The sequence below is a fragment of the Salvia miltiorrhiza genome, chromosome 1 (genome assembly GCF_028751815.1).
Source record: "Salvia miltiorrhiza cultivar Shanhuang (shh) chromosome 1, IMPLAD_Smil_shh, whole genome shotgun sequence".
NCBI classification, from domain to species: domain Eukaryota; kingdom Viridiplantae; phylum Streptophyta; class Magnoliopsida; order Lamiales; family Lamiaceae; genus Salvia; species Salvia miltiorrhiza.
This window is the reverse complement of record NC_080387.1, coordinates 25,378,149-25,401,709: the sequence shown is the minus strand read 5'-3', so window position 1 is coordinate 25,401,709 and position 23,561 is coordinate 25,378,149. Positions and strand designations below refer to the sequence as shown.

The window sequence follows — 23,561 nt, the reverse complement described above, 5'->3', positions numbered from 1 at the left end:
TCCACTAATTAAACACCAGTTTCAAAGACCGGCGGATGAAATATGACGGCATAGAATGCTTAAGTTCAGAATCGAACCAAAAATCTTTGATTTCAAAAATCAATGTTTTATTCATTATACCATAAATTTTGTGTTGACTCTTACTATTAAAAAATTTATTTTATAAAGTTTATAATAAATTTTGTGATTTTGAAAATAATGGGACTAAACCATGACGAGATTGACAAATTAATAGGGCTACAAGTCTTGTGATTTCGATAAACATATTAAAAGAATTAAGTTGTGTTAATTTCCAATTGGATTATATACAGAATCAAGTGTTTGATAAATTCTAGAAAGTTGAATTCTACGCCGCCCCAAATCAAACCATGGCCTGGACAAATAACAATAAAAATTGTGGGTTTTTTATATACTACAGTTAGGAATATTAACTAATGAGTTGTACGAGGGTGTGGTATGATACATTTCTGAGACTATAGTCGTCGAGCCGCCGCACCTCTGAGCCTCGCCGCCTCGTCACCTGACTCTTTCCGCTGCCTCCGAGCAGCAGCAGCAGAGAGGCGATCGGCACACACCCAGCCACCGCAGAGAGACGATCTGCACGCAGCCTGCAAGCAGAGAGAGATCTGATCGTGATTTGGAGATAGTTGACCGCGATCTCTCTCTCTCGCCCAATCTGTCTCCTCGCGAGTTCCTCCGCCATCCACCAGATCGGTTTTCTCCCAGCGGAGCTCCACCGCCATCCACCATATCGGCTTCCAGCAGATCTGCAGTCGTGCAGATTTGAGGCAGCAGCAGACCGGCGCCTCTCCTCCGCCACCCAGCAGATCGATCGGCGCCGCTCCTCCTCCACCCAGCAGACCGGCTCCCATTGAACAAATTTTGAGGCAGCAGACCGACGCCTCTCCTCCGCCACCCAGCAGATCGATCGGCGCCGCTCCTCCTCCACCCAGCAGACCGGCTCCCAGCAGACCTCCGACGCTTAGGAGACAGAGTCGTAGCTGCAGTCGCAGCCACCGGAGCCGCCGACGCAGAGTGCAATTCTCCCAGCAGACATCCCACCTCTGCGCAAGATCGGTCAACGCCGGTAGTCACGACGCTATGCTCTGAATCTCGCCAACCAGCCACCTATCTCAACGCCTGCAGTCTCTCTCGGCCGATTTCTCCCGCTCTGGCCAGGGCCTCTGCTGTCACTGTACCCAAGTTCCGACGCCAATGTAAGCTATCTAGTAATGGTTGAAAGCTCTGTCGTTGTGCCGTCCTTCATCCTTATCGTAGTCTCTTCTCTACTATGAAATTGGCGTTTGGTTTGGAGTTTGGGATTTGGATTTCACAACACTTCGAATAGAGGCAGTTTACGGATTCATCTTCTTCAAACTTATTTTCCTTGGATTTGAATGCTTACTGGAATGGATATTTGCAATAATGGATTACCTTGAATGTTTTTGAACTGACCAGTGGCTGTTGAGTTGAATTTATTGTGGTGTTACTTGAAGTTGCTTGGTTGAGAGTTTTTTCCTATTTCATTGACCGGAGAGCATGAGTCGCGAGGAGGTTTGGAGGGTGGTGAGGAGAAGGGGGCACGAGAGGACCAGAGCAGAAGGCAATGAGGTGTATCAACGGAGCAATAACTTTCATAGACAGCCGAAGACTTGGAGGACTGGAGCTGGTCGATCCACTGGAGAGGTTAAACCTCCTCCGAGATCACAGAGAGTCACCTTCTTCTTCAATAACATCCCCGAACATTGCAGCTTTGATTTCTTAAGAAGGAAGTTTGGTGCCGTCCGCGTTCCGACTGACATTTTCTGTCCCAATAAGAGAGATAAAAAAGGGAAGCCTTTCGGCTTTGTCCGATTCGAAGGTGTCGAGGATACGGAAGGTTTGCTTGAACAGTTGAATCAACTTTGGATTGGAAGCTACAAAATTAGAGTTTTTAAACCAAGGTTTGAGAGGGTGGTGAGGGATGCAGAAAAAAAGGGGTTCGACGCCAAAAGAGATATTGGAAAGAAACCAGACTACTTCCATTTTTTGGATTCTGCAAAGAAGAAGCCGGGAGTTTCCTTTAAAGAAGTTCTCACTGGAGTCTCTGAAGGAGAATCCAGCACAAGAGAAAAGCTACAATTCAAAACTTCGGAGGAGGATTCAAAGTGGCTTGAAGGAACATTCACAGGTTTCATCAAAGATGATTTCTTCTGGGATGAAATCAAAGAAGAAATCAACAGCGAATGTGCCGGGAAACTGAAAGTTTCGACGATGGGGGGAAGTTTGGTGCTCATCCGAAGTATTTGCGAACTGCCAACACAAGAAGTTCTCACGGAGTTAGATGAATGGAGTGACTTCTGGTTTCTTTGGAAGAGGAAATGGAACTTCGTGGATGTTCACCAGCAGCGATCTATTTGGACGAAATGGATTAGGATCCCGCTTCATGCATGGAACTCTCGTTTCTTTGATTCGGTGACGGCAAAATTTGGGCGGGTTTTGAAAATTCACGAACTCACGAAAGAAAGAGAGAAATTAGACGAAGCTTTGATCCAAATCTCTACAGGTCTCAAATCCATTGAGCAAGTAGTGGAGTGCTGCATTGATGGAGCTAGTTTCACACTTCGCATTGAAGAAATTCAGGATAACCCACTCTCGTCCTTATTCGGAGTACCGGATTTAGACGAGTCGGAATCGGAATCGGATCCAGGATGGTCGGATGGAGTGGAATCCATGGATCAGGCTATCGCTACCATTGGAATGATGGATGGCATCGGTGTGGAAGATGGAGACGTTTCGGTTCTCCAAGAATTGAACTCTTCGATTCCTTCGCAAGACGTCTCAGTTCTCCAAGAATTGAACTCTCCGATTCCTTCGCAACAAACCATTGCAGATACGTCAGTCGAGGTTACCAATCATGAGGAGACAACGTTGGGAGGCTCGAGACTGCTTTTGAATGCGATTGCTGCCGCAGTTTTAAGCCAGTCTTCTTGCAGGGCCGAGCAGGCCACTCTTTGCGAGGTACCTATTTCCTTGCCCACGGTTCCTGCTGTGAGAGAAAAGAGAGAAAAGGAACCCATTCTTCTACAAGGGGGTATTGATGATCTGGAAGATAACAGTGAGAGTCTCGACGTGAATGTTTTTGTAGAAGAAAACAACCATTCTGAGGGAGTGTCTAGGACCGAAAAGGATGATTCTTCGGGCTCCCAAGCAGGGGAAGTTAGGCTGCCTTCCAACAACAAAAGGTCTGATCACCGATGCACAAAAGGAAAAAAAGGTAAAGGGAAAAAGAAGAATAGAGCGAGAGAGAAGGAGAATTGGGGGCGTTTCATCTCTGAAATAGAACCACTAAATGGGAGAGAGGAGGAGGCCGCAGAGGAGGAAGACATTGGGGAGAGACAAAAAGGGTTGCTTTTGACAGAGGAGGGGGGAATTTCAGGTCAGAAAATCTGGGACTTTGGGAAGAAGTTAGGTCTTTCAAGTCAGACTGAAGAAGAGGTGATTGTCCGCCAAATCGAGATGCAAGGTAACTTCCTTTCCTTCAATAATGCTGGGAGTCAGATGAATTGTCCATGAATTTACTGTCATACAACATTAGGGGCTTGAGGAGTATTGCGAAACAGCGAGATATTATGGAACTTGTAAGAGGGCATAAGATTGATATTTGTTGTTTACAAGAGACAAAAATGGAGACTTTTAGTGATGTTTTTTGTAATTCTTGGTGGGGGTTTAATAACACAGATAAGGCAATCAGGAACTCTGAGGGGAGAGCTGGGGGAATTGCGTGTTTATGGAATAGGGAGGTGTTCGAAGCATCTAGTTCTTGGGATTTACCGGGGGCCGTGGTTGTTAACGGTAGGTACAAGGAGGACGGTCTCTTGTGTTGCATTATCAATGTTTATGCGCCAACTGAATCAAAGGAAAAGAGGATTCTCTGGGATGCAATTGGTTCTATTGTTGAACAGAATGCGGATCGAAGTGTGTGTATTTTGGGAGATTTTAACGCAGTCAGGAGAAGAGAAGAGAGGGTGGGCAGCGGGGAGACGTTTCGAGCGTCGGATGCGAGGTTTTTCGAGGATTTTATTAGGGGGAACGATCTGAAGGAAATTCATACACAAGGTCGAAAGTACACTTGGTACAAGCCCAATGGCAAATGCAAGAGCAAGATCGATCGTTTCCTTGTTAACGAAACTTGGATGCTTACTTGGGAAGGAAGTTCTGCACGCGATCTTCAGCGTTCGATCTCGGATCACTGCCCAATTGTTCTCACTACTAGAACGGAGGATTGGGGACCAAGACCTTTTAGGTTCCTAAATGCTTGGACGAATCACCCGGAGTTTGAAGATGTTGTAAAGAAAGTGTGGACGGGGACTGACTGTCAGGGATGGAGCTTTTTCGTGGTTAAGGAGAAATTGAAGAAACTTCGCGAGGCTTTAAAAGTTTGGAATCGTACTTCCTTTGGTGAGATTGATTCTAAAATTCACGAATTAAAGAAGGAGTTACAACAGAAAGATGAGCTTGACGAGCAGAGTTGTTTAGGCGAAGTGGATGTTATCAGGAGAAATGAGCTCCAAGCTCTCATTTCCCTTCAGATGAAGCATAAGCAGATGACTTTACAACAGAAGGCTAAACTGAAATGGCTTAAGGAGGGAGATGTGAATTCTGGCTTCTTCCATAAGGCGATTAAAGGGAGGCGGTTGAAGAATGACATAGGCGGACTGATCTTTGATAACTCATGGATCTCCAAACCGGAAGAGGTAAAAGCTAGGGTGAGAAATCATTTTGAAACCTTTTTCAAGCGGAAAGATAGACAGATGCCTGTTATTCCCATTGACTTTGTGAGAAGGAAAATCTCTGATGAGGAGAGAAATTGGCTGATTAGAGGTTTCGAACCCGAAGAAGTTAAAGAAGCGGTCTGGAGCTGCTCTGGCGATAAGAGTCCAGGACCTGATGGCTTTAACTTTTCATTCTGGAGATCGGCTTGGCATGTGGTTAAGGAGGATATCCTCCAGGTCTTGAAGGACTTCCACGCGAACGGTAAAATTCCTAAAGGAGGTAATGCTTCTTTCATCGTTTTAATACCGAAGAAAGAAGGGGCTGATTCGTTGAACGAATTTCGTCCAATCTCGCTCATTACCAGCTTGTATAAAATCATTGCAAAGATCTTGGCGGGGAGACTGACGAAGGTGATGGGGTCGATCATCTCTGATAATCAAAGCACTTTCGTTAAAGGGCGGTTCATTCTCGATGGTGCGGTCATTTTGAATGAAGTTGTTGTTGAGTCAAAAAAGAAGCGACGAAGCCGGATATTCTTTAAGATTGACTTTGCCAAAGCTTTCGACTCAGTTCAATGGGATTTTTTGGATACTTTGCTGGATAGAATGAACTTCGATGGGATTTGGAGGAAATGGATTCAAGGGTGTCTACAGTCAGCCACGGCAAGTGTCCTTGTTAACGGGTCATCAACGGGAGATTTCAAAATGGAGAGAGGCTTGAGACAGGGTGATCCGATGTCTCCCTTCTTATTCTTCATTGTTGCGGAAGGGTTGAAAGCGCTTGTTGAGAGAGCAGTGGAACGACAGTTATTGTTTCCTGTTAAGATTGGTAAGGATGAAGTGCCGATTACACATCTCCAGTACGCGGATGACACCATCTTCATTTTAGAGGCTGATGAGCGTAATGTGGAATCACTGAAAAGTCTGTTGCTTCTCTTTCATTTTGTCTCGGGTCTTGCTGTCAACTTCGCGAAGAGCAGCCTGATGACGGTGGGAGTGAATGTGTCAGTCGAGAGGACATGGGCTTCGTTTCTCCATTGCAAGATTGGTTACTTCCCGTGTCTTTACTTGGGAACCAAAATTGGAGGCCGAAGCAATGGTGTTAGCGAATGGAAGTTCTTGGTGGATAAAGTCTCAAACAAAATTGCAAGCTGGAGAAAAAGACCTCTCTCGTTGGCAGGGAGGATCACTCTTGTCAAAGCGGTGCTTCAATCTATTCCGGTATATCAACTGGCCTACGCTTTCATTCCCAAGACTGTGCTCAAGAACCTCAATTCCTTGTTCTCCAGATTTTTGTGGGCGAGAGTGATCAAATCGATTTATGGGGAACTTGTCTAGGGCGAAGAGGGGGATTGCTCGATGGTGGGAAGAAGTAGGTAGTTGGGGTGGTGGGCGAAAATTGTGGAGAAAGGGGGAGGAAGAGACGATAGATGGTTCATTGATCACCTTCAACACAGTCTCGGGGATGGGATGAATACAATGTTCTGGGAGGACGTGTGGGTTGTTAACAAACCTCTCAAGTTCTCTTTCCCGAGATTGTATAACTTGTGCTCGAATAAGAAAGCCCTTGTCGGAGAGAGTGGGTTTTGGGAAGGAGAAGAGTGGGTGTGGTCGGTGAATTGGATGAGGGATTTGAGGGAAAGAGAGAATGGACAGGTGGAGGAACTTTTGAGACATGTTGCTGCTTTTGTCCCTTCTACAGGTTTAACTGATGGATGGAGTTGGAGGGCAACTACGGACGGTAAATTCTCAACAAAGTCGGCTTATGATTTGGTGGCGGCTTCCAGAGAGGCGCAACAAACTCAACCGGCTGAGATGGCTATGGTTTGGGAGGCTCCAACATCGCACAAAGCCAAGGTGACAGCGTGGAGATGTCTTAGAAATCGTTTGGCTACCTGTGACAACTTAAGAAGACGACAAATTCAAATTAGCTGGGAAGAGAGAGGATGCAACGCCTGCGTCGCTGGAGAGGAGACGACGGAACATCTGTTTCTTCATTGCCCGAAAGCTGCAGCGGTGTGGGACCAAATCTTCCAATGGTTACACATCAAAACGGCAAATCCTAGAGGTACTCTCCATCATTACACTTCCTTCATCTCTGCTGCCAAAAAGAAGAAAGGAAGAAGATTGCTAAATGTGTTATGGGTGGGAACGGTTTGGACACTATGGGAAAAAAGAAACGAGAGTCGTTTTCAAGGAAAGATTTGGGATATTGAGAGACTTGTTTTACAGATCAAGGGTAGACTTTGGAGTTGGAATGAGGTCTATAAAGTTTTGGAGTTGAGAATCCCTTTCACCATGTGGTGCTCAAAGGGTTTCAATCTTTCCTTCTTGTTTTGATTGGCATCCCTGGTGCCTTGCTTTTTATCTTAATAAAATTTTAATTTTACCGATAAAAAAAAAAAAGTTAGGAATATTAACTGGATCAACTCATTCGATTTTTCCGGCTATTCGATTCAAGTTATTTGATTACTCTCATTTTCAAATAAAGTCTTATTATTATTATTTTAAAAAAAATTATTTAATTTTATAAAAAAAATATTGTTTACATTCAAACAAAGGTTTCATTTATAAATAAAAAATCTTAAAATCTTACTTCATTCGTCTAATTAATAATGACTTACTTTCCTTTTTTGTTTGTCTCATTAATAATGGTTCATTCCAAAAAAAATCACTTTCTTTCACAAAAAATTATGGGCTCCATCACTTTCTATCATTTTTATTCTTAATTATTCTCCTTTTGAATAATTGTGCCCAAAAGTATGGAATCATATTTAATGGATGAAGGGAGTATTACTCTTATTTACTCCCTCCGTCCCACGAATCTTGACACGTTTTCCTTTTTGGGTCGTCCCACGAATCTTGACACGTTTCCATTTTGGATAATAATTATTATATTCTCTCTCCTACTTTATCACTTTTATTACCTTCTATCTCCTACTTTATCGCTTTTATATTTTATTAACTACACACTTAAAACACGAACCTACAACTCCTTAATTCCCGTGTCGAATTCAAACGTGTCAAGATTCGTGGGACGGAGGGAGTACTCATAAGAAAAGTCTTATTTTATTTTAGGGCAAATTGCATGAAAATATCCCACTTTATACCAAAATCTGATTTTTTGATAATCTTTTTAATTGTAGCAAAAAATTTAACGATGTTTCAATTGATAGCAATGTCCATCCGGAGTAATTTTTCGGCCAAATTAAGGGGGGTGTATTCGTTCAGGATTTTAATAGATTTTTAAAATCCAGAGATTTTAAAAATCTACAGATTTCACACTGATTCTTCATGTATTTTGGAATTCTAAACAGATTTTGAACGGATTTTGTAGGGATTTTAACAAGAATTTGACGTGATTTTTACGGATTTGAAATCGACCATCCCAGTGCTCGTTGGAGTTAATTGAGCGCTGGGACAGCTTCCAGTGATCGCTGGCTTCATAAAATTTTAATATCTAGTGATCGTTGAATGATCAAGAATGTTGCCCAGCAACCGCTAGGCAACATATTTATATAAACCCTTGGCCTCTAATCAATATTTTGCCTTTTTCTCAACAAAAATTAAAACCTCAAGTAGATGATTTAATTAAGCAACAACATGTATTATAATCAATCAAAATATGCAAAAAACATCGAAATGGTTCTCAAACAAATAGAGGTAATCTTTCTCAAAAAACATGAAGAGATCGTATACGTACGTGTATCGGTGATTACAAACAAATAATAGATTCAAGGAAGAGACTTCACTATATTCTAACAACGAACTAATGAAGCTTCTCTCTCTATATTCGTGTACTCTTTCTTACCTTACTATCGCTGTTGTTGATGATGATCGATACATGAAATCGGGTTGCTTTTCTTAGTTTCTCGTGATTGTTTTTTTGCAGGACCAAGTTGTGTCCCAGAATGAAGTCCAAACTGTATGTATGTTATTTATCTATTTGAGAAGAACCAAATCTTGTTGGGTGACAAACCAACGGAGAACAACGAAATCTCATGTCAAAGGTATTAAGGGGGGTGTATTAGTTCAAGACTTTAATAGATAAAATTAATATTTTGCCTAGCGACCGCTAGGACCCAGCGATCGCTGGCTTCTTGAGCCGCGGTCGCTACCCAGTCGGCGTTGGCTTCTTGAGCCGCAGCCGCTGGAACCTAGCCGGCATTGAAATTTGAAGATTTCCGAAATCTCGTGGTCTGAGGTCAGATTTGTTCATGTGTATTTTTTGAATGAAATCAATGAAAATCAATCCAATTTTAAAATTCATAGATTTTTAAATACCTCTAGATTTTAATAGATTTTTAAAAGTCTGAAACGAATACCTCTGGATTTTTATAGAATTTTAAAAGTCTTGAACGAATACCTCTAGATTTTCATAGACTTTTAAAAGTCTTGAACGAATACACCCAGATTTTAAAAGTCTGCAGAAATCTATTAAAATCCTGAACGAATACACCCCATTAAATTTGAGTTGGCAGTCGGAATGCCAACGTAGCATTAGAAATGCCAAATTATCCACACACACCCTTCCACGTCACCCTCGCCCTCCCACGTCACTCTTCCCCCTCTCGCCATCGTCTCTCTCTCGCTCCCTCCTTTTCTCAAATCGCCGCTGCCGCCTGAGCTCGCTCGCCGCCTCTGAAATTTACATCAAATATGATCATATTTGCCTTCGCATTTTTGGGGAAAAATAAAGGCCCAATTAGTTGGAGCTAGCGATGAAGGAAGGAACTGTATCGAGATGAGTGGCGTTGAAATTGGGGTGATTCAAGGGCTTAGGCTTCTGTTTTCTCCCACCACCAGCAAACCCACAACTCAGAGCCGTCATCCAGTGAGGGGACGATGAGAGCCAAAGAAATCGCCGTTAGAAGAAGGTGGCTTCAAATGGATCAATCGATGTGATGACGTACTAGGGTTTCAGTAGAAAGAGGTGGCGTAAGGGAGAGGGGCAGATAAACGAAGATGAGGTAGCGTGGAAAAGAGAGAGAAGGGTTTCGTAATTGGAATTAGACTTCAAATTTTTATATCAGCCCTAATTATTTTCTCAGATCGGCCGCCACTCTCTCTCTCTCTCTCGTCTCTCACTCCGTTGCGGCCTCCCCTTCCTTCGGCGGCTCAACGAACACATCAGTCTCTCCGCCGTCGCTGCCGCTATCGGGAGCTTCAGCCCAGCCGAAATCTCTGCCTTCTTGCTCTTCGAGGAGAACATGGTTGTCCTCTTCTTGCTGAGCGGCAACGACAGAAACCCTCAACGGCAAGCAAGCTCAGGCGGCGGCGGCGCTAGTTCTTAACGGCGACGGTGGCGATTTGAGAAAAGGAGGGAGCGAGAGAGACGATGGGGAGAGGGGGAGAGGGAGGGTGAAGAGGGGGAAGAGTGACGTGGGAGTGGGAGGGGGAGGGTGACGTGGAAGGGAGGTGTGTGGGTGTGATTTGGTATTTCTGATGCCATGTTGGCATTCCGGCTGCCAACTCATATTTAATTTGGTCGAAAAATTACTCCGGACGGACATTGCTATCAATTGAAACGTCGTTAAAAATTTTTCTACAATTAAAAAGATTGTCAAAAAAATCAGATTTTAGTATAAAGTGGGGTATTTTCATGCAATTTGCACTTTATTTTATGAAAATTACTTCTAAAATTTACATCAAATAAGATCATATTTGCCTGAACTAAGTATGTGCCTGTGAAATTTCACACAATTTTGTTATATATAATAATCGAGAAAAGAAATCCGATGAGAAAAGAAATCCGATAATAAATAGAGTTAAACATTTATCTATAATTATAATATTTGACAAATTAATTAATTAAAAGTAAATAAATAAATAAATGAATAAGTGGATTCCATTTATCCTCGCCATGCGAATGAATGTACAAGAGATCATCTCATAATATACTACTCACTTCGTCCACCAAATGAGTTATCCATATTTTTTTTGGTTCGTCCACCAAATGAGTATCCATTTCTTTTTTTGGTAAGTGTACCCCACACAACTCACTCACAATAAAAAGTGTGCCATTTATTCCATTCACACAAACTTAATCAATTTCTTAAAATTCGTGTCACTCCCAAATGGGTATCCATTCCATGGACAGAGGGAGTATAATGTAACCATAATGTATACTCCCTCCGTCCACTAATTCAAGATCTAAGAGGCAAAACACGGATTTTAAGAAAAAATATATTTTTATTAGTTGAGTGGAGGAAAAAATATATTTTTATTAGTTAAGTGGAAAAAGAGACCCACATTTTAATTAGTTGAGTGGAGAAATGGACCCACATTTGACTTTTTGGATTAAAATATGTATAAAAGTTTACTAAAAATAGATAGGCCTTGAGTTGGTGGACGTCCCAAAAAGGAAAGAAGACCTTGAATTAGTGGACGGAGGGAGTATATTTATGCAGTATTTTAGTTGCCACGTATGATAAAATTGATTGGAAAATTGGATTAAACTCTGTTTTAGAAAAAACTGAAATAAAACCTACAATGATACAAAATGAAAGTTTAGTAATTAATTTAAACTAAATTAAAGTTTGATAATTAATTTGATACAAATAACATAATTTAATAACCTTTCAGAAAATTAACCCCTCGGAACCTTTAAAAAAATATTACTACAGTATTATAAATTTCAATAGCACAAAATAAATACTACAGCATTATAATTATTACAGTATTAATAATATTTCAGCATTATAAACCTTAATTTCAATAGGTTTTCGTTAATACTCCCTTCATTCCATTATTTGTGTTCTCTTTTTCATTTTGATTCGTTCCACAATTTCTGGCCCAGTTTTAGAATGAAAAAAATTAGGTCATGAGTTCCCTCACTGATGAACTCCGTATACCTCTTAATTGTTGAAATCCTAAATTAAATTCCTTTTTTTTACTCACAAACTCTCTCTACTTTCACTTCCTCTTTGATGCCGCAACCCTCTTCAGCAAAATCCTAGATCTCTACTTCGTTGTGAGAAAAATGGAGACAACAATATTTCCCTTACCCTTACTCGTTGACTTTGTACCTCTCTTTGTTGAATATGAACTCAGATTTGAGCGGTTTTGTTGTAGAAAATTCAGTCTCTTTATGTTAAAGTTGAAGGGAGTTGTGTTTTTATGTGTGTCTTATAGTTTTAGATTTTAGAGGGAAATTTGAACTCCATGTAATTTTCGATTTGAAATTTAAATGTACTTTGAAATATGTGAATTTTCGATGTTGGATCTATAAATAGGGGCATAGCTCATTGCATTCAGTACCAGTTCAAACACGAAGAAACACTAGTGCAGAATTAGGAAGCTAATGATCAAACATCTGACACGACATCTAGTTCAAAACACATCTTGAGTGGGAGACTCGTGTGTCTAACAATCTTTGAGTGGGAAACTCGTTTGTTAGGGCTAGTCGGTAGGTTTCTGTGTTTGACGTTCATAGATTAGCTTCATTAAGTTGTTGCTAGCATAGTTGATGGGATTAGAAGAGATTTCTTTTCTTTTCAAATTCATTCAATTAGAGAAATTCTATTGAATGATTCATGTATCTTCATTGTAAAATGATTTTTATAGTTGATGAGGAGTAATATGTGCAGAGCAGAGAAAGCATCTTAGCCAGAGGAACGGGCTTGACAGAGGAGCGAGCTTCATCAGAGAAACGGGCTCTCGCAGAGAAGTCAGAAAGCTGGGCCTTATCAGAGGAACAACCCACACCAGAGAAGTCATTCTCGCCAGAGTAACGATCTTCGCCAGAGGAACCACCAGAAGAGCGGGAAAATCTCCCGCTTGAGGGCAATTTTACTATTATGCCCCCGACCACGCAAGGCGCATGCTCTGGCACTGAAGTTACCATTTTGCCCTTTACGTGTAATCTATAAATAGCTACCAACGCGTGCCTTGTAATTTTACGCTTTCAATACTTTCACAACTGCAGCAATATTTTCTCGTGCTCTTTGCAATTCAATCAATCCTCTTCTACTTTTCCGATCAAACTCTAGGTAATTAACCGACAATTCACCAAGCAAACGTTCGTCGTTCATTTATGCTTTACCAATAGTGAACTTACAATTGAAATTAATTAACATTGCAGTATAAACATAATTCATTGTGTGTACTTTACTTTTTCGCTATATTTATGCTTTTCTACATATTGTTGAGTGAATTGTTTGATAATTTTATTCAACTTATCTGAATTTGCGAAAGTAACAAATTTTCAATAGGTATAAAACAAGTCTTGGAAATAAATAAATAAAAATTACTATTAGTTGTTTAAAGTATGCAAAATGCTACACTAATAACTAATAAGTGAATATTCTTCAAAATAATGTACTACGTTGTTTTTCAATGTTCGTAGTTTCGTAGGAGTTGGGATTCAGCTATTTACAGTTCCTTTGTAAGTTCCTGTTTAGTCTGAACTCCAAAGTTATGCTAGTAATTAATACGCTCATTCGTGCGATGCACGATGAAAATTGAAATTAAATAATATATTTAAATAAATAAATATAAAATATATTTTAAAAATAAAATAAAATAATTCAAATCATTTACTCAATAAAATTCTGAATTTGAAAATATAAATTTTCACCTTTATATAAAGTGTAATGATAATTATAGTTATTATATAAATTTAAAATTATGAGTCAACTTTTGAGATAGCCATATTGAACAATGAAACACAATATTTGGTCACTCATCTACAAAACACAAATTTTGGCAATTTTTTTTTTACGTTTTAGGACTATTTTGCTCTTGATTAGGCGGACTAGGTTAGGGTTACGCGCGCGGGTTGGGCTTCGGGTCGGGTTGGACTCGCGGGTTATGATAGTACAAATGGCACTAATAGTGTCAATTGTGCCATTTAGGCGTCGACTGACTTTTCTGCGGTCGCTAGCAGTTGGTACATATGGAACTAATAGTACCATTCAGACGCGATCGCAGACTTTCTCGCGGTCACTGGCAGTTGGTACCGATGACACTAATAGTACCATATGAATGGCACAATTGGCACTATTAGTGCCAATTGTGCCATTCAGGCGCGACCGCTGACTTTCCCGATGCCGCTGGCAGTTGATACAAATGGCACTAACAATCTGCACTATTAGCGCCAATTGTGCCAGCAGTCGCCCAACAGGGCAGTGAACGAGGTAGAGAAGGGGCGCGGACAAGAGTATATTGGGCAGAACGGCTAAAAAAGGCTAGATTTTGTGTTTTTGAAATTCGGGGCCAAAATTTGTGTTTTCTTCTTCAAAATGGCCCCGCGGATACATATTTTCATTAGGATTCAATAATGAAAATTAGTATTACGTGTTATTATCATAGAGTTTACACGTCATAATAAATAAATAAATACTTTCATACACAAAAATAAGTAAAAATAGTAAATGTGTTTCTTTATAGAGTTCATATCTACATAAATGTGTTTCTTTGATATATTTACGCCAGCGGACTATAAATGCATATTTAATTTAAGAAACAATCCACCCAGATGGCCATAATGAGGAATGAAAATCAATTTTTGGCCCCTAATCTTAAAACATAAAATTTTGGCCATTAATTAAACGGTATGCCTATTATACCCTTTTAACTTGCGTGACCTAGCCCACTTGATTCTGAAAAAACTCTCTCCAATTAGAGTTTAACGGCGGCGGCGGAGGTGTGTCGATTGGCGGTGGAACCCTCCGACCTCCTCATCCGCTGCCTCAGTTCAGCGTCGCCTTTGTCGCCCTCCAGGCCTGGAAAACCACCATTTCAGACGACTCTGCTCCTTCAAAAGCGTCTTCTGCTCCGATTCCGTCGATTTCATAGGCAATTCCGCCGGCCAAGTGGTGGCGGCGATAGTTCTCAATCACGCCAATTTGCAAGACACGCTGGTCAAAACAACAGCAACCGCTTCAGCGGCAGCGTACCGCCGTTGTTCAGAGACCTCGCCTCGCTCACCGAATTGACCTCAGCAAAAACCGATTCTCCGGCGGTGGATCTGATCTGATGAGGCAGCGGCGGTGGATCTGATCTGATCATTGCGCCGCCTCCTCCTTCGGCAGATCTGATCTCCGCCTCCTTCGATTTCAGCTATCGACAGATCTGATCTGATCCGATCTGTGCTGCACGTATGGCACTTATGGAACTATTAGTGCCATAAGTGCACACTTCCCCCTAGGGTTTAGATTATCCATTTGGGGTTTAGATGTTCCATTTAGGGTTTAGATTATCCATTTAGGGTTTAGATGTTCCATCTAGAGTTTAAATGATGTTGTTGTTTCTGTATTTGTGCTGCACGTATGGCACTTATGGCACTAATAGTGCCATAAGTGCCAACGAAAATCCAAAATAAAACCAAGTAAAATAGTCATTTTGGCACTTATGGCACTATTAGTGCCATAAGTGCCAACAGAAATCCAAAATAAAATCAAAGTAAAATCTTGGCACTTATGGCACTAATAGTGCCGTAAGTGCCTAACCCGACCCGGCACGCGACCTGCATGCCTGATCCTACCCGGTCGCCTCATTAAGGGTAAAAACGTCCAAATCAATAAAAATGGCCAAATTTTATGTTTTTTCAATGTGTGGCCATAAATTGTGTTTTATGCTTCATTTTGGCTACTTCAAAATTTTACTCTTAATTTAATTTGGAGTCTATAAGTATATATAAGGTAAAATAGTAAATTACTAATTATTTTTAATTATTATCTTAGATAGGGAGCTATAAAAAAAATAAAATTGAGGCTATGAATAGAATCACCTTATTTTTAATCTATGCATAATTGGGCTTAACCCATCTACCAGCCCAAACATCTCTCGCGAGATCCCTATAAAAAAATAGGGTAAATATCACTTTCTAGCCCATCGTTTGAGCATTTTCTAAAAAATATCCCACCCTAAACATAATTACAAAACAATACCCATCGTTTCATTTTTTTTCTTTGTGACCTGCAAAAATTATCCGGCAACCGAAAATTGATGTGTTCCGGCCAAGTGACGTCGTGGCAGCACATGTGGAATAATAATATAAAAAAAAATTAAAGAAAAACCACTTATTTTAAAAAACGTATGTTTGAAAGAAAACAAATGAAGAATCATCCACAAAAATAAAGACAGTAAAGAATAATAAAACAAAGACGGTGAAGAATCATCAAGATCGCCTACCATTGCCTGCCACTCGATTGCTCATGCGGCCCTCGTGCAGAACGACGACGCCCCAGGCCCGGCCACCAGCACCTACCTCAACGTGCCTCAGAAAGCAATCAACCGTGACATCACTAACGGTGCGAAAGTCAAATTAAGAGAGTTTTAATTGTGTAGAGGTAATTGCAATTTATTAAAAGAAGAAGAAGTAGAAGATTAAGAGTCGTCTTATCAAACGTAAAATTCTCCTAAATTTCCAGAGATTCAACATTCTCAATATCTGACATCGACTGGGGTGGATCATATTCCGCAAGCGGTGGAAGCAGTTGTTTGAACTCCGCACGATGAACAGGACAGGATCCTTATTCCTCTCATCACAGTGTGAGTTGAATCGACGAGGAAGACGAACGAAGAATTGGTGGCGTACGTGGAAACATTAGCGGATCTGGCAGAACTGGAGGAGAAGAGAAAGCTTGAGGAGGAGGAAATCGTGAGCGGTGAGGCTGAAGCTTTGACGAAGAGCAGAGATAAAGATAAGAGAGATAAAATAGGTGGATTTTCTTTAGTTTTTCCTTTTTTTTATTATGCGTGTACTGCCACGATGGCACTTGGCCGAAACACATCAATTTCCGGTTGCTGGATAAGAGAGATAAAATAGGTGGATTTTCTTTAGTTTTTCCTTTTTTTATTATGCGTGTACTGCCACGATGGCACTTGGCCGAAACACATCAATTTCCGGTTGCTGGATAACTTTTGCTGGCCACAAAGAAGAAAAAAAATGAAACATTATTTTATAATTATGCTTAGGGAGATATTTTTGAGAAAACGCTGAAACGATGGGCCAAAAAGTGATATTTATCCTAAAAAATATAAGTAAATGAACCTTGCACAAAAATACAAGGTCATTGGGTAATAAATAATGTATATTTATAAGGTCATTTTGGTAATAAATATAAATCAATGAACATTTAATCACTTATTCACTTTATTACCAGACACACTTAAAACATTAAACACTAATTTCTTAAATCTTGTACCCAACAGATTGATTAAGTTAGCTGGGACGGAGGGAGTATGATGCCACAGCGACATGCTACCCGCATTACACATTATTTCCTATCCAAAATTCTATCTTCCAATCTTAGCTGCTCGTTGGTAAGATTTGGATGATGCCACAAAAAGCAATGAAGATTTTAAGTCGGAATCAAAATCTGGAGTTCACTGTTAAATTTCTGAATAGTTAACAACCTATTATTGTTCTAGGAAATAATGACGCGAAGTTATCAGTAAGTAGGAATGGATGAGTCCACTTTTACAGCGTATCCATGAATGCCTCCCGTCACATTGAATACTCTCTTGAATCCCTGTCAATCATATAAATCCACATAAATTTTAATCTGTGGAACAGCATGCAACTTCAACTACAGACATCACTAAAATTGTTAACCACAACGATGCCGGATCTGATATTGGGAAAACCATTTTTACATCAACCACCAAAGACACAATTTCAATTTTCAGTTGTTTGAATAAAATTGACCCAGTGCCATAATATTGACACATGTGTATCAATTTTCAATATAGACAATTATAGTGAACAATGGGGATGCTTTAGGCATAATTTTACATTTATAAATCTTATTGGATCCTGAACTGAAAATAGTGCCTTAAAGACTGGTCTGACTCGCTCCAGAATTTGTAGTTTATTGTAAATAGAGGCAAAGGGATTACCTGTGTTTGCAACCATTGAGCAACTTGCATTGACCGGACACCATGATGACACTGCATTAGAGACAACATATGTTGAATAATAAGCCAAATGGCAAAGAGATACAAATACGAGAAGATTGGGAGAAGGAAAAATTATCCAGAAGCTAGTTTGTGTACAAACATGCAAGTGAAGATTCATGCACCTGTTGGCAACAGTCACCAAAACATAGATGCTCATAAACCTTAAGTTTCCATAAAGGTAAAACTAGATACTCGGTGTCCACCATAATTGTCCAAACAGAAACATGTTACAACATGTAAATCACCAGGATAATTTTATTTTTATTTTTAGAGGAAAATTAAGTAGGATCCATGTAATAACAATATGAATGGTAGCAAAATTCACAAATACAAGCAATCATTCACTTTAAGCAGGCAGTTTCAGATGAGTATTAAAGATTACGATATTTAAGGGCTTTTTTAAGCAACAGCATGCACAGCCAAGATAGTCTCATAACACAAGTAAATTGCATTTATGGCTATGGGCTAACATGATGTACATACCATAACATAGGTATCCTTTTCTGGATCAAACTTTGTTGCAACTTCTGGTCCCCAACTTCCAAACTGGCGAAGTGGAAGAACTTTGAAACCCGGCAACGAGGCTATGGACCTGTTATTGATCGACATGTAACAAGAAATAGTGACATCTTTATCCCGTTGTAATGTACTACTCAAAGTTTGGAATAACTCTTCTTCATCTAGTCACCCAGTTTCAAGTATTTAATGATGTGTTCGAGATTATATTCATCTTTAAAAAATTTATACTATGTTCTTCACATCAATAACATTTTTATGTATCAATAAGTTGTTGCTAATCAAGTTTAAACATATACACCTCCTAAACGGTTGATTTCAACCACAGACTTCTCTTAGCTATAATTTACTGGTGTAATTCAAATATAGCACCAGGAATTATATACATACACTTCATCTGGTTCTCTAACGTCAATCAGCTGTGCCTCTTCAAGAAAAGATGGATCTTGCATTTTCTCGTGGAGTTCACTAGGCTGAATGTCTGCAAGCATTGATTCTTCTCTGCAAGTTAAGAAAGGGAAGTGTCTTTCAGGAATTGATAAATCCAACTCTAGTAAACACAAGTTTTGATTACATTCAGAGTTTAAACATTACCTTTCAGACAGTACTTGCAATAAATGCCACCCGAATTTAGTCTTGCACCTCACAATTTTATTTAAAGGAGCATTAAATGCAGCCTCCTCAAATTCTGGCACCTGATACATCACACCAAGAAGAAGTTTCAGACAACCAAAATTGCAAGTACTGTCAATATTAACAAAGAGTATAAAGATGGATTAACGACAGCAGTCATTTAATACAACGTACAAGTTGGGATACTGCAAAAAGTGGTTCTTTTGACAAAACATAGCCTGATTTTAAGCTACTCTTATCGATAATTCAACATCCAACATCTCTCATACATCAGCCACTTCTAAATTGCACACATTTTGATTCATACATGAGAAACTAAGTCTATTTCCTATCATCATTAGACAATGCAGTTTAGTTATCTACTTATCTTTCATGAAAACAACATTTTCACCATTTGATTGAAACTACTTAGAGATACATTGATACAAATATAAACATAAACGTAACAGCATACCATCTGCCCCTTTGTCACCCAACCGAGCATACCTCCTTCCTCTTTTGATGGGCATATCGAGTGTTCTACAGCCAAGTCACTCAAGTCCTCTCCTGAATGTAACAAGTGCCTTTTTTTTTACCCAAATGACAAGTGAAAAATGAAGAAGTCTTTTAAGCTTTTAAAGTACTAGTATTCACAAAAAATTCAAAGCAGTGACACCATGCGTAAAGCTTGCATTTCCAATGTAGCAATGTCTCTACAAAGGGCACCCCATGTATTCATAGTAAGTACTGGTATGCTGTATATTTCCTACTATTAGAAATAGATTTGAAAACAAAGGAGATTTTTGGGGACTGGGTGGTAAGAACATAGAGGATATCATAAGAAATGTTTGCTTTTCTATAATCAAGACTTGATATAGAAATCCTGCAGCTAGTCTACGTAATGTTGTTTTAGTGTGGTGTGTGCATTCTTATCCTTCCAGCAGGACAATGAAAATACAGGAACTAACCCTCAGCAGCTCTTTTCTGTAGCTCAAGCAACAGCTTCTGGTCTTCTTCTTTGACAAGCAAATGCTGCACTAAAATCTCTCTCCCAGCTTCAGAGCTGCTCGAGGTGCTGAGTGAAGCTGAAGGTAATACATAAACAGAACCATATCCAATTCAAGTCAACTCAAACTGTCAATCAAAAGTGAAATACAGCGTAAAGTCATTTTAAGCATCTCTGGACCATTCACAAACACCATAAATGCTGAATCTCACGGGTTGGAAGCACGCATAACTGATGAGGAACAGGGTTTTAGTAGGGTTCAACACAAAACACAAACACTGACTACAAGCACAAGCAATGCAGGTACACAAAACCTAGATGTCAATCCGATTTAAAATTCCTACCAGTTTCGGCAACTAAAAAGATAATGAAGACTAAAAAAAATCCTGAATCATTATACACAAAGGAAAAAAATCATCCGGAGTACAGCAAGGGATGAAATTCCAACAAGAACATCCAACAAAAACACGAGAACTTCAAATGAAATCAATCATTTCATAAGAAAATATTAAGCGCGCTGACAGACCTGTGGCAATGAGATTGCGCTTAGGAGCGGACATTCCCGGAAACCGAATGAACTTAGAGCTAAAAAACAGAGAATTGCGACGATCAATGGGCGAGGAGTGGGCGGTTCTCCGGTGAGATAGCGGCAGCGGCGAGGATGGAAGAATGAGCGCCGGAAGAAGAGAAAAGATAGGCGGCGGAAAACGGCTAACAAAGGGGGAAAGGTGAATGGATGAAACTCTTATCATTGCTCACAATTTTCTTGATTCGATCGATTTGGAGTTGCACAAGTAGAAGTGAGTATGTCTTTGGGATTGGTTGGGGTTCTCAATTTTCTCTAATCACCTAATTTTTTTAGAATTAGAACTTACAAGCATTATCTTTAAAACTAGTGTACATGTGGACGGTGATTGTAATTTTAGACTCGCTTAACGTACTTCTTTCGTTCTTTTTTTTTATTTAGATGTTTTAATTCAATAAATCACTTTATTTATTAAAAAAAATTACTAATATCTTCATTATCTCTTCTACTCTCTTCGTCTCATTCTTTAGGTAATTCTATTCATAGCTTTCTTTTTACTCATCATAGCTCCTTTTTAAAATTATAATAAAAATAATAATAAATATACTATTTTATTGTTAACTTTTAAATTAAATCTCTGATAACTCCTCATAATCTTATAGTCACCGTATTCTCAAAACTAAGAGCTCTAAAATTTGGAAGAAGAAAAACTTCGAATTCGTAGCCACCAAATTATAAAAACTACAAACTTTAAAATTTGAAAGAAGAAAAATGTAAAATTCATCAGGCGTTGTGCCATCAATCTTGATCGGTTGTCTCATAGCACACTCTATCCCTGATATTACCTTTGGTTGCCAGTATTCAATAGGTAAATATTATATTCGCACCCAAATTTGAGCTAAAGAAGAAGTTTCTTTATAAAGATCAAAATTTTCGATCAATTCTCGCAATCGCAAGTGTTTGGTGGCCAAGTCCCAAACAGGCTTGCACTTCGTTGCAATCTTGTCCGCCTCAGTAGAGAACTTAATCGTGTAATACCCTCTGTCCATGAAGATCAACTTCCAATCAGATGATGTTTTCCATAATGTCGTGAACTCGTGTTTGATTTCAAGGGTGGTTCTGGGTTTATCTCTCTTACGTAAAAGATGCATACCAATTAGGGCATATCTAAATTCAATAACCTTCTTCATGATTAAATCTTGGGTTACCGAGAGAGACAGCAACGCCCCCTCTTTTGTTGGTCGAAGCGCATGAAACCTATGCGCAACCACATCAGATTTTTTAATACTCGTTGACGCAGCGATAGCAACATAAGTCATACCAGCTTTGGGGGTTGTAAGTCCATCGCAACCTTGAACGGATTCAGACGCGTTCACCATTGGTTGACGACGTAGATTAGCCGTGTTGGTATGACTTGTCGAACATGTAGGGTTCAGTGGGCTCTCAACCCTTGAAAATTGAGCATTCGGTTGGAAATTGTTAGAGACCATAGGTAAGCGGAGGACTGACTTGTCTGTGAAACCATGCATGTTGTCGGTGCCGGAATCGGAATCCGGCAAAGACATCGTCGAAGAAAAGTGGCGGCAGCTAGGTTAAGGTTTTCATTCAGAATTTCATGTTTAAGAAAAATCATATCCATTAATTAATTTAAACTCATATCCATTAATTAATTTAAACTCATATCCATTAATCAATTTAAACTTATCTAATAGCTTTAATTAATTATCATATTATCTAAGAGTTTGATCACTATTTTAATAGCAACAAAAAATTGTAACTAACATAGTATAATTGTAGCATCAAATAGAAACCAGATATCGCATCCACAAGAAGTGACAAACGAAAACACAGTGAATAATCCTAATAAATACTAAGTTAATATCCAGAAAAACAAACAAAAGATGGCGAAGAATCAAAAGTAGACTCAAAAGGAAGCAAATAAAATTAAATAATAAATTCATATAATAAAAACATTAATCCTAGGGAATGTATTAAGGCTAATTAAACTTATGCATTCAACATATTGATTCAATTACCAATTTAATCCAATCCCGGTGAAAGGTCATTATGCTATTCATTATTTTATCTAACGAACAACTATGAAAATTGATTAATAAATTCTCTATCACATATCAAACCTCAAGAGAATAAATTAACTCCAACTAGCTCACGAATAATTTTTATTAAATAAAATTTTATTAAAAAAGGAAAGAAAAAAACCTATTAGAACCCTTGAGAGCACAACGCAGCAAACTAAGGGTCAAGCCTCATTAAAACCTCCTAAAAAAAAACCCGTGAGGAAAAAACCTTTGAAAAGGAAAAAAAAGTGCTCATCTAGGAACCAACCCAACAAAACATACCAAGACAAAAAATGAAGCTGAACAATCCTGAACTCCGAACTAACCATCGCCTAGGAAGTAAAGCTCCAAACGTCGGCATAGGATATACATAACTGCACACAGAGCTTCGGCCTGACCATCGCCTCGACATACTCACGAATAATAACTTCTTGTAGCTCACCTATCACATTCAAGTCTCAAGGTAAAATTATATCATGCATTCTTGAATCGACTGAGCAATTATCACATTCAAGTCTTAAACTGAACAGCTAAACATGCAAATTATTGATAAGGTCATTCACAAGAAATCAGGCAAACGGGTCGTAAATCAGAGTTCAAACAAGGGTAATTCTAAAACTAAAAACTGAAAAATATGAAAAGATGGAAAAAAGAGGTGTCTAATACTTATATATAGGCACAGAGGATAAATACAGTACAAATTTTAAAAATGCTGATAAAAACTCATTTGGGCCTATTATCTGTAGGTTTTTCGCCTTTCACCCGCCGTCATGGCTCTCGGCCACGGGTAGGACTGCAGTTTCCCTCTATCTCGACGCACAATATTTTTGTTTCAGTCATATCTTCCTTGTTCGAACTCTAATTTGCAATCCGCTTGCGCCCATGAAATCATATTGAGATGATCTACAACTTTTATTCAGGTCATTTTCCAAATTCAGCTTCAATATTTCTGTAAATTTCATCAAAGTACGAAAAAATATCATATTTCACAAGATAAAACAATTTAAGCTCAAAACAATCATCAAACACTCAATTCCATATAAAATTGACATCATAAGAATATTAATAAACCATAGAAAAGTAAGTGTTATCAGAGTTAAACAACTCTAACTTTATTATTGTACTTAGAATAAATTCCAACTGATCAGGTTCTAGTATAATAA

The 23,561-nt window shown here is 39.2% G+C and overlaps 1 protein-coding gene across 2 annotated transcripts; it reads right to left on the bottom strand.

The window, feature by feature from the left end:
• Nucleotides 1–17,036: 17,036 nt before the first annotated feature.
• On the bottom strand, nucleotides 17,037–20,688 carry LOC131016628 (rhodanese-like/PpiC domain-containing protein 12, chloroplastic). Of its 2 annotated transcripts, XM_057945340.1 has the most exons (8): nucleotides 20,321–20,688; nucleotides 19,757–19,873; nucleotides 19,264–19,355; nucleotides 18,771–18,871; nucleotides 18,567–18,677; nucleotides 18,144–18,252; nucleotides 17,601–17,651; nucleotides 17,037–17,233 (listed from the first exon to the last, which is right to left on the bottom strand). In XM_057945340.1, the coding sequence occupies exons 1-8, from the start codon at nucleotides 20,544–20,546 to the stop codon at nucleotides 17,153–17,155; spliced, it is 888 nt and encodes a 295-aa protein (XP_057801323.1). In that variant the 5' UTR covers nucleotides 20,547–20,688; the 3' UTR covers nucleotides 17,037–17,152. The 2 variants fall into 2 exon arrangements, with proteins under 2 accessions (XP_057801323.1, XP_057801322.1); XM_057945339.1 differs by lacking the exon at nucleotides 17,037–17,233 and having other exon boundaries at nucleotides 17,436–17,651; nucleotides 20,321–20,668.
• Nucleotides 20,689–23,561: the final 2,873 nt, after the last annotated feature.